This window comes from Euprymna scolopes, chromosome 29, assembly GCF_053919585.1.
Source record: "Euprymna scolopes isolate OS-2025 chromosome 29, ASM5391958v1, whole genome shotgun sequence".
NCBI classification, from domain to species: Eukaryota; Metazoa; Mollusca; class Cephalopoda; order Sepiida; family Sepiolidae; genus Euprymna; species Euprymna scolopes.
In genome coordinates this window covers 3,887,205-3,902,518 of record NC_136510.1, presented here as the reverse complement: position 1 = coordinate 3,902,518, position 15,314 = coordinate 3,887,205, and the positions used below count along the sequence as shown (strand labels likewise).

At 33.0% G+C, this 15,314-nt stretch overlaps 1 protein-coding gene across 15 annotated transcripts in view; it reads left to right on the top strand.

Moving 5' to 3' along the window:
* Positions 1 to 476: 476 nt before the first annotated feature.
* LOC145252455 (lethal(2) giant larvae protein homolog 1-like) overlaps positions 477 to 15,314 on the top strand; it is a 167,944-nt gene continuing 153,106 nt past the window's right edge. For 14 of the 15 annotated variants that reach the window (XM_080111871.1, XM_080111870.1, XM_080111867.1 and 11 more), the window contains exons 1-2: positions 659 to 1,186; positions 5,318 to 5,466. In XM_080111871.1, coding sequence (XP_079967997.1) covers positions 5,383 to 5,466 — 84 coding nt within the window. In that variant the 5' untranslated portion in view covers positions 659 to 1,186; positions 5,318 to 5,382. Of the gene's footprint in view, positions 1,187 to 5,317; positions 5,467 to 15,314 lie in introns of all 15 variants that reach the window. The other variant, XM_080111865.1, reaches the window with a different exon arrangement.

Here is a 15,314-nt window from a genome sequence, read left to right as displayed (position 1 = left end):
AACCCTTATCCCCGAGTGGCTTCCAGGCCTTGGAAGTTAATTTCTTAAAGCCGTTCAACACATGCCAGTGTGTATAACGGACGTTCAACCTATGATTATGATGGGAGGGGGTTAGTTTTTTTTATTGTTATTGGTAATTGTTTAAAAAACAAAACTGAAATTAGGTCAGTTAGTCCGTTTTCTTTCTTGTTATTGCATTGGACCAGTTGCTATTGAGAGAGAGAAAGTGAGAGAGAAAGAGAGAGACGACAATTGGGAAGAAAGAACAAGTTTGAAAAGAAAAATCTTCCGTGCTTTATTTTATTTTCTTTAATACTCTATCTTATCATATCCCTGACAACGCTGAGTATCCTTGCTAGTACTTAATTTTAAAAAATAATAATGAAAGGTGAGGGAGTAAAGTCAAGTGATTACAAAAAAGGCGGAAACTCCCACAATAAACGTGGAAAGAAAAAGAAAACGCAAGGGGGGGGGATAAAGTATTAGCGGAGGTCTGAGGCGGTTTTTGTTTCTTACTTTTTTCTTTTTTAGACAGAAAGCAGGATTGGCCGATGGTCTCTCTCTCTCTCTCTCTCTCTCTCTCTCTCTCTCTCTCTCGCTTCTATTTTAAAAAAAAAAAAAAAAAAAAAAAAAAAAAAAAAAAAAAAAACGAGAGAGAGAGAGACAGAGAGAGAAATGGAAAAAAAAAGAACATTGCGCGCACATGCGCACGAATACATCTCGTGAGAGAGAAAATCGAGAATATAGTCCGCCATGTTCGACGTTTAAAGCGGTGCGACCCCCGAACGATTCACTACCAAACACGGGTTTGATCGCCATTACCACTGGAACAGATTCCCTCTCTTGGACGCAGCGACTCTTTAAATGTTTCGTTTTTAAAAAAAAAAAAAATTTTGTTCTCAATTGGAGAGTCCTACTCGGGTGGCTCGAATAACAACAACAAGAGAGATAGACTAATGAACGTATAGAGAGAAGGAGAGTAAGAAAAATAGAGAGAGTAATACTAGTAGGAAAGAGAGAGGGGGAAGTCGGTGCGCGTTGAATTTCTGGCTAGACGCACTTTACGTTTTCTGTTGGATTTTCTTTTTAGTGGCGCGGGCTTCACAATTTGACATCTGGATCCTTTAACAAAACAATTGTCTACGATTTTTACATTATTGTTGGGATATCCTACGATATTTTAAGGGTAAGTTTGTTGTTGCTATTATCAGTATATACTCGTCTTTATTTAAATAAAAAGAAAATCCTTTTTTCTAGTAATATGGCAAGATAGGAATCCGTTCGTATTTACGATTGTGTACGTTTTCAGCGTCCCCAATTTTTCTTTTGTAAAATTATTTTTTAGCTTTAAAACTCATTTTTATGGTAGTTTTAAAAATTAGATTTCAATTTTAAGATCTAACAAATAAAAATATGATGTTTATGCACTAGTGTTATCGTGCTATTTTTTAAATTATTAATTTGTTAGGTGGAAGTACAGAATGATATAAAACATTCTCTCCATGTTAAGAATGGCTTTCGAAATAATATTATTTCTGCACGATAACATAAATGAATAGGCATTAAAGATCTAATTTAATATTGATTCGATATTTTTATTTATTTGTTATTTATTTTTTATTCATTATTTTTATTTATTTTTTATTTATTTATTTTATTTGTAGGTAACTTTATTTACATTACATTACAAAACTCGAAAGTAATGGATACAGGGAAACCTGATCTGAATTTATTATTCGGACGACTATTCTCATCTTGGTCATTTGATTCCTAACGTTTCGGCTGCTGTAACCTCCGTGAATAATCGTCTGAATAATCCAGATTCTTAATCAAGCCTCCAAAACATTTGTTGAAATTGGTTGTTGTAAAAAAAATAAAATAAATAAATAAAAATAATAAATAAAATAATGCTGATCAAAGGAATCCTAATGTCATAAAGAAACACTTTATTTTTAGTGCTTGTATAGATCAACCCCCAAGGCTGACTAATGGCTCTGAAAATGCCGGTAACAGTCGAAAAGCAATTACACAAAATGAAACCCGGGTTCTTAAGCGGAAAATAAGTTATAATAATTATTGATAGACGTATTTACATTCAGTTTCTACTTAATCTGTTTTAATTTTTTTGTTTCTTGTGAATGTTTGCATTTTATTTGACGTATTAACAGATTAACACCCTTAAGATGGCCCAGTATGTGAACCCCTTGCACAATTGGCGAAACGAAACAAAAAGAAAAACAATACAAAACTTTAATTTAAAGTGGGGGATCATTCATACATGTAAAGTATGACACCTGCAATCTGCATCCATACCTCCAATTTCCAGATAATTCAAGTTTTTCTATTAGCAATTGATATGGAATGGATTCTGTATTGGGGGGGGGATAATTTAGAGATGATTACTTAGGATCTTGGCACTCTTAAGGGTTGTAAAAAAAAAAAAAAAAAAAAAAAAAAAAAAAAAAAAAAAAAAATTAAACTGATTCCCCCACTCTAAATTCTAAAATGTTTTCAGGGTGTTCATTGTTTACGTGTAATCTAAAAAATTTTTTTTTTTTTTTTTTTTTTTTTTTTTTTTTGTTTAGGTGTGTTGCGGAATATTTTACTTTACAAATTTACCGATAATTTTACCTAATTTTGAACAAAAATATTTACGATGTAAATATATCGAAAATGAAATGCAACTATTCAGATCCCCCCCCCCCTAAGGAACTTTAATTTTGTTATCTTTCAGTATTTACCGGGTTTAAATTATGGCAGGCATCCCATTTACGAAAATTTAGTTTCGTCTCTCCTTTCACGAACAGTCATAGTATATCACTTGTTTGTGCAATATAATGTATATTTATGAACACACAAGTCTGGGATTTATTCCCCTCCCCTTTCAAATGATAAACAAGACTTATACGTGTGTCTCTAAAAGATCCGTTGTATATCTCCTGGTAGATCAGTTATCCTTCTAGACTAAGGCAATTTTTAATTGTCTAGAATTCCCTCTATATTTCAAAACAAATGGACCGCAAATATTTCAAACATCACAAATTGAGTAGTTTTGATGCTTATGCAGAGAAGATATCGTGCTTTTTTTTTTTTTTTTTACGACCCGTTTCAGCGTAGTATAAACACCCCCAACCACCTCATCATGACTGCTTTCAAGATTGAGGGGTGTTTATTCCGAAAGCTGTTCTTAACCTGGGGAGGCTGGAGTGTTTATAATACACTGGGGCGGTCGTAAAAATTTACCAGCACCTCAAACCTCCCCATGTTAAGAACGGCTTTCCAGGTTGGGGTAGTTTTTTTTTTCAGAAAGCCGTTCTTAACATGGAGGTTGGATTGTTTATACTACGCTGGAGGCAGATCATAAAAATATCTTTTCTTTTAGTATTTAAGTATTACAGTACCTTTTTATTAAATTGTTAGGTGAAAGTACAGAAATTACAACACACTCCTCCCCATATTAGATTAGGTTTCTAAATTTATTTCAGCAAGGTACTTTCCCTTTATAAATACCGTAGTTTTTATTTTTAAACGAGTAATGGAAATTCATAGACATTACAACATAAATCTAGTAAGTTTGAACGGTACTTCTCCATTTTATCAACCCGCGATTTCCCACCAAGTTACTCGGTGTGCCCGGCGGATGACAGGAATAACCGGAAACGGTCAACGAGTAGTTTTCTGGATATTAAGAAATTTTTTTTCCAATGTATTACTTTATGAATTTCAGTGGTCGTTGCCGTTCTTAACATGGGGAGAGTATTGTAACTATTTATTTAATTTATTTATTTATTTATTTTTTTTTTTTTGTAACAAGGCTCGCCCGGCCATTTCCGGTTATTCCCGTCATCTGCCGGGCACACCCGAATAACTTCGTGGAGATCGAGTCAATAAATGCAGAAGCACCGTTTGAATTGTTGAGTTATCTCCCTCTAGTTTTTCAAAATGCACTGGACAGCCATTCTTCGGTTACTCATGAATTTCAATTATTTAAAAATAAATTACACAATTTACGTGTTTTTTTAAATATTTTATTTCCGTCACGTATATCGTTCAGATTTTTCTCTATTTTTAATGATAAATTTTTACATGATTTCCGTTTTTAACATTTTCCTTTTTAAAGGTTACGTTTGGAGGTTTTCGGGCATGCTGAAAACGAATATCGCATTTTAATTTTACGCAAATAGTTTTCCAGATATTAAGCAATGTCATTTCTTATATTATGGCTGGTGGCCTTTTTGGTACGCGTGAGCGCGATCTTGCAGCCCCGACAAACTTGTTGCGCGTACCAAAATGGACCCTAGCCATAATATAAGAAATGACATTGGCGGACCTGAATGAGCTTTTCCCCACGCCGTAAAAATAATTCCTTTTTTTCTGCGGATAATCGTTGATAGACTTAACTTTCATATTAGCAAGATTTTTTTTTTTTTCTTAAAGTTTACTTAATAACTTAACATTTATAAGGAAGGAAGACCGCAAAGTGGGGTATCAGTTTAATAGACCATTATAATTGAAAAGTGACCCCCCCCCCCGTTAAAAGTCATTAATTTTAAAAATTAAAAATAGGACAAAAATGCTGAAAATACACTGGAGGGCCACTCGAAGATGTTCTATGTGCACTGCACAGTGCACTTGGTTGTCCAACCTGCAAAAAGTGTTTATTCTGAAAGCCGTTCTTAACATGGAGAAGTTGGAGGTGTTTATTCCGAAAGGCATTTTCTTATTTTCAACCTCCTCGTAATCAACTTGGGTGGTCCTCCAGTGCACTTTCACCAAAAAAAAAAAAAAAAATCCTGCTAATATGAAAGTTAAATCTGTTATCGATGATAATCCGCAGAAGAAAAAAAAAGTGGAAAAAGGAATTATTTTTACAGCATGTGGAGGGGGGGGGGCAGCTCATTCAGGTCCGCCACAACATTGCTTAATATTCGGAAAACTAATTATTTGCAGAAAATTTAAATGTGATATTCGTTTTCAGCATACCCGAAAACTTACACAAGTCGTCTTTTTTAAGGAAAATGTTAAAGTAGAAATCGGGTAATTTTTTTTTTTTTTTTTAATTATTATAGGGGAATTTTGGACACTAACTAATTTTGACCCAGTCCGGAATTTAGTCACAAGGGGAGGGGGTGGTTGGATAAAACTGAACTACTCCCATTAATAGTCCGAACTTCGTGTGGAGGGGAGCAGATAAAGCAGGGAGTACCCGATCCACATAAATAGATAATATTAAAATACCAATCAACTGACAATCGTTCAATTTCTCGTTTTGTGGTCCTCCATTTAGATCACCGCTTTTCCTTTCCTTGTCACGCAGGTCCGTCTCCTCCGATTCTGATACTTTTGCTACTGTGTATTCGTTCTCTCCTGGTGTCGAGCACCATGTTGAAATTCTTGAAACGGAGCCATCCGAAAGATAGCGAGGAACGGGAGAAGCTGAAAAAGGAACTGTTCGCTTTCACACGGGTGAGTGCTTTTTCTCTTCTTTCACTCTTGATTTATATGTAAATGCCCGGGGGTTGCTTTACTCGTGTACGACTGTGTTTAGTCGTAATAAGTAGTAGTGGAAGCCATGTTGGATATGGACTCGTTTAAGTAGGAGCCATGTTGGTTGAACAGTGAAATCAGTTTCGTTGAAATTATTGTGTGTGTGCATGTAGTCCAACAAGCTGTCCCATCCCGGCGTTGCTCTGGAATTTATATACTTTCATTTTTATTTTATTTTATTTTTTTTTTTCTATATTTCATTTCATGAAATGTTTTGAACATTAAATTATCGTATTAAATTATACATGGAAACTAATTGCTTTAATTTCTATAAAGTAACTGGCTGTTAATAGTTTTCAAAAGTATGAATCTCTTAAAGACAATTTCGTAATCTTTACGATTACTGCATCCACTTCACTTCCGGTTGCCCCTCTCCATGTAAAAATGTTATTTTTTGTTTTTTTTATTCAGAAAGTTCTTAACATGAGAACGGTTTCCTTTATATATTTTATAATTTCACTCAACAATTTAATAAGATACCGTTGGAGAAAAAATAAATAAATAAATAAAACCGGAGCCACCGGAAGTGGAAACGGTGCATTTTTTTTTTTTTTACTGTAACAAATGTGGTTAAAAAAAAAAAATGTGGGTAGCAAGATATCTCCCTTTTAGTGTTGTAACTTATTTTAAAGCGTTTGTTTGATCGAAAAACAAGTGCCGAGTGTAACCTACAAACAAGAAAAATCGCGGACATGAGAGGGTTACATCTTTGGAGTCTCAATAAATTTTTCAAAAATAAAACAAATTATTGGCAGAAACCTAGAGATTAATGATTGCTCCAGTCCACGAGGGAAAGCTGTGTGCACTTACCTTGCTTATTAACAAACCCGAGTTTGCATTGCTTTCTCAGCTGTTTTAAAGTAAGTGTATACCGATCTCCCCCCTCTTGGAACAATTATTACCCACCTCCTTTTTTTTCACACCGCCCAACAAATGTTATCGTGACAATTATTTATTAGGTGAGTTTCTACAAGTGATTGTAAAGATAACCGACAATTTGAATGCTTTCAAATTTCAAAGAGTCGCGAAATATTTTTTTATAACTATTAAAATGCCTGATAGCCGTCATGTGGACATAAATTATTTGAAAATACAATTGGGAAATTAGTCAAACTGATTTGTGATCTATTTGTGTTAAATATATATTTAATGTTAAGCTTTTACTGTAAATGTCGGTTCTGAGCAAAGGCATCTAAGATCAAAGCACACAAATGAAGTATTGTATCATTATCTTTTGTTTTTACACGTAAAAAAAAAGTTTAAAAATTGGGTTCTAAGTAGGTAGGATGTCCCCCAGTATGAAAGTGTGAATGCGGTATTATGGTGAAAGAAGATACTAGCTAAGAGGAACTTTTTGAATTTGTTTAGTTATGGAGTGACAAGGATGAGTTTTGAGTTGGCCTTGTGCCTAAGTTTTTTGTTCAATTGAAACTTACATTGTAATTTTGGATTGAATAAAGAATTTAATATCTCATAGTGTAGTAATACTACACATGTTCCGGCAGGCTGCACTGAAAGACCATTGTCTTTACTTTGTGGCAATCAGTTTCTGGTCCATGTAGGGGCAACCCTATATACCAAGAGGCATAAGTACCAACTCCCCCTTCTCTCCTCTTGGGAGCTGGCCCCCCTTCTCCTCTCCACATTAAAAAAATGGCCTTGTGCCTAATTTACCCAGTGGTGAAGCAAATAAATACCCAGATACATAACGTAAACAATTGGCTAAACAACATGACTACTTCATTCAGAATCAATATTTACGGTGACTCTAAAGCTTTATAACTTGTATTACATTTTTAACACAAATAGGTCACAATTGCAAAATTATTTTTGAATAATTTTTCAACGGTATTCCTTAAAATAATTTATGTCGATAAGAAATGCATTGTGATAGATTTTATTTTTACCACTTTTTCGTTTATTGTCTAAGACAACAGAACGAAAAACTGTAAAAAAAAAAAAAAAAATAGTTACCAAATGCAAGATAAGTTACTCTTCTACCTAGCTAAATAACAAATTACTGATGAAAACGCATCCATGATATTTATAGGGTGGGTTTCTATCAGAATTGTTAATTTTCTATTTTTGAGCGATTATCGAGACTCCAAAAAAAAAATGTAACCCTTTTCATTTCGGCCATTTGTTTCTTGTTCTCGTGTTATACTCGACACGACTTATTTATTTTTTTCGAACTGAATAAACGCTTTAAAATAAGCTAAAACACAAACTTATCCAGTTAGGTAGAAGAATAATAACTTATGTTGCCTTTGGTAACATTTATTTGTTTAACCACTTTTTCGATCTGTTTTCTGTTTGGACAAATTATCCTGTATTTAATTTCACTGAATAATCAATTAATTAATAAACATGCAAGTCGCGTAGATGCGAGAAACGCATAGACACGAAGTAGTCACACAAATTCTTTCGAATCGTGTCAAGGTAGAGTGGGAGAAAGGAAGGATGCTTCGGACTGCTACAGCAGTTTTCTATTTAAAGCAACTGAAATGCTACAAATAATCTTGAAAGAAACATCAACACATTAAAAATTAAAAAAAAAAAACTTAATATTTAAGCAATTATTTCAAAGCGAAACATTTTTTTATTGAAATCTAAATTTTTTTCCGGATTTTATTAATATGCTCAACAATTTGCACGAAAACGTCGGAATTCAGAATATGAAATGTATTATTAGTATGTATTCCTTATTCTACCCCCCCCCTCTCCCCTTAAAAACTCGAGGGAAGATTTCACCCGCATTTTAAGTTAATGATGGGTGGGGGTCAAACGGAAAAAAAATTGCCTTTCCCTTTTTTTTTTCTTTGTTTGTGTGTTTGGATTGAAGATGATCTCGGGAGGGGTTAATAATTCTAATATTTCTCGCATCTACAGAACTTCATAATTACTGTTTGCTTATTGAAATAAACAAAACGGCAGAACGGATTTTTTTGAATCCCCAAATAATGTACCTATTTACTATGCCTCCCCACGAGACAGAGTTAGACACCAGGGTCGTTTTTTAACGTGGAGAAAAGGTACAAAAATAAAAATTGTCTCAGTCGTGAAGGATTTCTCCTCCACCGAAAGAGAACAAGAAATGGAAGTGCAGCATCTGAAGAACAGATACTACACTTTGATCTTGTCCCGATAATTACTAAATCAAATCCTCCAGAATACATTTCGGTATCATCGTATACAAGTCAGCCATTTTAACATTTTGTTGCTATTTATGCAGGATAACGGACCGTGCTAATAAACTATACTTTTCAAGTTAGATTCAATTTTTACGGTATCTTATTAAATTGTTAGGTGATAATACAAAACGTCCTCTCCTTTTCATGTTAAGAATGGCTTTCTAAATTCTGCCTAAGTACCTTTTTTAATAGTTAGAAAAAGAATGGCTTCTCAATTTCGAAAAGATATCGTTGGGAAATAAAAAGATTACATCGGCCGAAACGGCCAATGTAATCTTTTTAAAATCTAAAAAACTTCTAAAAGATAAAAATAAGTTACAAAATTAGTTAACAATTTGATTTAATTTACTGACCAAACAAATAAAAAAACGCAAAAAAGGGAGCAAAATACAGTGTCAAAACAAATACAATTTTATTTTTTTTGTCTTCATTTTATTTTTTCACAATCCAGAGTGTCTTTTCCCCCTTAAAAGCTGTTTAACTCCGCTCTTGTGGGCTGCTAAGGAGGCAAAATTTAAAAATTAGTATGGGGGTGGGCATCGGATTTTTATGTTTGTCAACTGTTTCACGACTGCCCATGCGCGGTCGTTAAACATGGCAGCTTCCTTATGTCAATAAGTACGTTTGAAAACATTAAGACCGTGGCAAGCTGGTCTAATGGTTATCATACTTAACTCGCTGTCTTTACGTTTTGGTTTCGATCTCGGCTTGAGCGGCCTGCTATATGTGTATTGTACATGCAAAGGAAAAGATAACGAAATAAATACCAAAGTTTATGCGACATGAAAAACTGGAATCTTGGGAAGATTTTTCATTCCAGAAATTATAGGAGCAACTGAACTCGTAAAAAGAATTTCAAAACTACCTGACAAATATATCCGATGAACCAAGCGCTATAGATGTTTAAACAATTGCTCTTAAAGGATGGTTGGAATCTGAGTTAGCGGGTGAATGTTTAGCGGCTGGTAGGATGCATATTTCCCTATTTGAAATTATAACATAAAAAAAGCAATATTTCTTGTAAACATTCCGCTTGAGTTTTTGGTAAGCGTTTGTTTAGAATTTAGATTTATTCAAACAATTTAGTGTTGATGTTTTTTTCTTTTTTTTTGTCATCAACAAATAAAATAAATTCTATTTTACTTTTATAATTCTTTAAACAAATAAAAACTTTTTATCTATTGCGTTATTTTTTTGAATTTCGTGAATTTAACGAATTTTCTTGTCCTTTTTTTTTTCTCTCCAACCTTCAACAATATAATGTATTGTTTGATTTAGTTTATTGAAAACAATATTCTTCTGTTTGAATTTTTGGTGTTTATACTGGTCATTTCCATGGCTGACATTATTTTCTAGGTAAAATATGGTTAGGAGTTACAGATGACAATTACATAGAATGAAACCCGGGTTCATGAAACGAAAACATGTGGGTCAATCTGTAAAAATCACCTTAGTTCCTTTTATATAAGTTGAGAAACTTTGTATGGGCTCGTTTTCTACAAACTCAGAAACGACTGGGCCGTTTTTTTTTGTTTTTTTTTAATTTCACATGAAGATACTTGATGTGTCAGAGTGTTCTTATGTAACTTTTGTATTGGAATGCCTCTGATAAGTATCGAAAATCCATAATCAAAAAAAATCCGATTAAAGTAAGTTCGATTTTAATTAAAGTTAACACTTTTATACAATCTAACATCACAAGTGCATTTGAAAAGTTTTATCACTGCACAAGCAGAAAGGCCCAGCCTATAGAATCAACTGTAGATTCTTTTATAATATATGGACGTGTTCGAAATTCATGTTTCTTTTAGAGCACGATTGAACCATGATACTTGAATTTTGTATTTTAAACTTTAAGTGAAGCCATTATCTACAGATAATTTAAAAATATCAATATTAGGTTCTCTACAGTGCAATATAGACTACAATATATTGTAGCGAGTCGCTGCGGGGAGTAATATATAAAGCTTCCTCCTGGAACACAGCATGAGTGGGGGGTGGGGCTTACTAGAGTAGATAATTTGATTAAAAAAAAATGGGCGCTTTCACTGATTTTGATGGCAAAAGTATGGGAGAGTGGAACATTCATTGATCCTCATTCAATCCCAGACAACGTCGGGTCTCCCTACTAGTTTATTTATAAAACAAGGAATACAACATAAAGTGAATATTTCATGGAGTTGCAAAAATTTGGCTTTTTTCTCTTCAGAGATAAAAGGATAGCAAAAAAATTTCTGCGGGGAAGGTTGGTTCTCAACGTTTCTTACGCCTGAAAGTATCCTGTACCTCTACAAGGCCACCATTTGCCAATGTATGAAGTATTGTTGTCACATTTGGGCTGGTGCATCTGCAACTGGTCTCACTCCTGAACAGGGTTCAAAAGAGTCGTCAACCTAATAGGTTCAAAATTGTCAACTAAGCTTCCTCTGTCCCATCGAAATGTTGCATCCCACTGCCTGTTTTACAAATATTTTAATAGTAGATGCTCTGATGAACTACAAGCTATTGTACCCCCTCGACGTAAATACGCCAGACAAACTTTACAAGCAGCAAAGTCCCACCCCTGCACAGATCCCCAGATGTCAGAAAGCTTTCTACTCCAATAGTTTCTTCCCCAGAACTGCTAGACTTTGAAATTCCCTCTCCGGTTTCTGCTTTCCCAACTGTACTGACATGCAGAAGTTCAAATGTAATGCAAACACATCTTGCTACTCAACTCCCTACATAGTATTCCTGCAATTTATGTCCCAGATAGTAGCCTTTTACATCAAAATGGCATTGTGCCTTTGGGATGAAAATACAATAAAAAAAAATAAATTATATCATATATGCGCATGGGTTTTTTTTTTTTTTTTTTTTTTTTTTTTAAACATATACATATATAATTCTATTATATACGGGGGTCATTTCAAAAGTAATGCATTTTATTTTTTAACTAAAAAAAATCGTTGCCTATCTACAAAGACTTGAATGGTATTATTTAAAACAAGTGACCGTCTGTGCTCCAGAATGTATTTTCTGCATAGTCACCAGCATTCTTAATGCACTTTTATCAGCAATGAACGATGGCTGTGCATTGGCATCGGAACGCACTTTGTCACTTGCATCTTTGTTGTCACTCTGAAATCGACGAATCCATCGTCATAAACATTCAACAGGCACCGATGAATGTTGATAGGCGCAGTTCTTTTCTGTGTGGAGGAACGCAATGATGCACATCTATGACAGGTTACTTTTTTAGTGGCACACCATCAATATCTGCAACAGAAAGATGAAGTTTTCAGGTTATGAATGCATGTTCAATCAACAAAGCAATTTTTGATCATCCACTCGAATGGAATAAAAAATAGGAGGCATTACTTTTACTCGTGTGATTTTTTTTTTTTTTATTAATAATGTAGAAATGTTTTAAGGCCAAACTACATAAGAATTAATTCCTAAAATAAACTTTTAATCTTTCGTAGGGGAAGGTACCTAAATTTAAAACCAGATTTAATGGTTTTTATACTCCAAAAATTTCCAAAATTAAACTTTTGAATAACTAGTAGGCCGCCTGGCATTGCCCAGTCGTAAAATACGTTTAAATATAATATTTGGATTAATTCAGATTTCGTATTTATTATATTGGACCCAATATATATAGCAATGATTCAAAGTTAAAAAAAAAATGACTCGTGCGTCACCACCAAGTCCTGACGTTAATGCCTGAGCTATGAATAATCATTTAAAAAGTTAAGACTCGTGCGCCACTACCAAGAACCGAAATAAACATTTAGCTTACGATTTTCTTTTTACTTTGACATTAATGCCTGAGCTATGAAGACATGTTTGTTGCAAGGCTAAAAAGTAAAACATGAACCAATAGCTATTACGTTACGCATGCATATTTATATCGTCGTTTGACCTTCACAGGCAAATTTCATTTTGGAAAATTTTCACACCAATTTCTCCCAGTTAAAACCCAAATACAAAGTTTCGCATGGGTTCGAATACCCTATATATTAACTTTCTTGTCTGTAGACTAAAAATTGGCAGGACCTTGGTTCGCAAAATATATACACACACACACACACACACACACACACACACACACACACACACACATATATATAAATATATATAGAAAGAGGTTTGTATTTACTATAACCTTTTATGCAAATATTACGCAAGTATAAATCATATAGAATATCTGCATGAATATAATTAGACGTAATAGTTAACTAAAGATGATCATTCCATAAGAAAATCAAAAAGAACTAATAAGGAATTAAAATGAATGTTTAAAAGAATATACAAACTTGCTAGATCATTTGCTAGTGAATGCAATTCCCTGACCCATATATAACAAAATTGTAATTTCTTTTTAAATAGAAAAAAGGGTTTTTAATGTGCATGCTAATATACAGAAAAAACAAATCCATAGGAGTATAGATATAAACCAATTTTTCTAAATAAAGTATTTTTAGTCAAATTGCCGACATGTACTAAGCATACTTCTTTCAAAAGAAGTTGATCTTTAGAAATAGTTGGATGCCGACAAATAGTTTTTATGATATTAAGACCTTTATTATCCTATGCATTCTCTAATGGTTTTCACTGGTCGCCATTTTGTTTTTACTGCAGATGATACCAAATGAACCAAAATGATCAATTTTGTTGAATGTACTTTAAGTATATAATAATTTTCTATAAATTTTTTTCACGGCCTATCAGCAATATATAATAGTATCATAAAAAAAAAAAATGAATATTAGTATTAATCCTAATCTTACTTCATTTTCTTTAAACTTGACAATCTTTAACGTTTACTTTTGCGTATGCACATTTGGCAAGTTTTTAAATTGAAAAGAAAATGGCAACCATTGAAAATGGAGAAAACATTGAATAATAAATGTCTTAATAGCATAAAAACTGTGTTGGTGACCATTTTTAAATGTGATATTCATCCAAAACAGACTTGAATACTCTTTAAAAATGAATTGAAAGGTGTGTTTGACTATATCTTTAATTCATTACATTTCATCGACATTTAAGTTGCCATTAATCGATTGAAAAAAATTGTCATATGGAAAGTCATTAAAATTAGCTTTAAAATTCTTTGCAAATTCTCGTTTAAAATCAAAAGTCATTTATCAGGGCTCTACATTGTGAAACAGTCGCATTTGCGAGTGACTTTTTTTTTTTTTTTTTTCAAAGTGGTGACTAGAAATAATGAAACACTTATCTTTTAGTGATTATATTTCTTTCACTGACAATCTTTCAAAGCTCACTACGGAGTGAAAAATGTCTTTTCAACTATTTTTTTTTTTTTTTTTTCGTTTTATTAAAAAAAAAAAAAAAGTTAAACAATAAAAGACTTTTAACGAAGGCTGTTTAAAAAACATCTGAAATTAGAATGTTTATACCTTCAAGTATCAACATAAAATTTGTTGTATATTTAGAATTACACTTGTTAAAAAAAACAGAAAAATCTTTATGGTGTACATACTCGTCATAGAATGTCATATTCTAAAAATCATATGGGTTTGGCAAGTAACTTTTCTATTTGGCTAATAAACAAAAATATTTAGTTGTCAAAGGTCAACTAAAGATAAATTTTGCCATAAAGCCCTGTTTATATCTAATAATTTTATGATGTGAGAAAGGGGCTAATACAGCTTTCACCCTCTTTGCCAGAAATAACCCGAGATAAAGAACAAGGACTTAGCTGCTGGATTTTGGTTTCCTTTTACTAAATCAAGGTGGGCTACTTTAGCTGGCGTTTTGGGGCTGGGTAGTTATCTCGTTTGTAGACATGTTAGAGAAAAGAAACCTGCATAAACAGTTTGATAATTAATCAATTGTTCAATTTTCATTATTTGAGATAATCTTTTATAAATGCATATAACTCCAAACTTGATTTCTTTATCAATTGTTTTAAAAAATTGTATTAAAAAAGAACATGAAAAAAGACCCATAAATGAGCTGCCATTTGGTCTAAACATCTTGTTAGAGGTGTACCAATTAATCTGTACTTAATCAGCCAATTAATTACTTTTCTCTTTCCTATTAGATTTAAACCATTTCATCACTGCCAAGTGACTCATCAGATAGCTTTGACACAATAACATAGTAAGTGCTAATTTAACTTAACATTTAATTATCTGGCCACTATTATGATTTTTTGCTATTAAGTAAAATTATAAAATATAAAGTACAATTTTTAATTCTTAAATATATATAATCAAACAATTAGATAAGAAAAAAAAATTACAAAATACAAATTGTAATTCTTTAAGTGAATAACTATAAACTGAAGTTTTGCACCTGCTGCTGCTCTACTTCCTCTTCTATACTTGCTGCCTTCCACCTCTACTCTCATAATCTCCTTAGTATTTAAAGTTGAATACTTTTAGGTTGTAATGTAGAAACGTTAGATTTTCTTTTATTCTCAGGACGCAGCATATTCCTCATAGGAACCACCTGTACTAAAGAAGCTCTCATTCTCCAAAGATGATGATGCACTTAAATATTTTGAAGCTAGTTTACTCAGCAGAGGTAAGGTCTCCCTCTTCTTCCGCCACTGAAATGGATCAT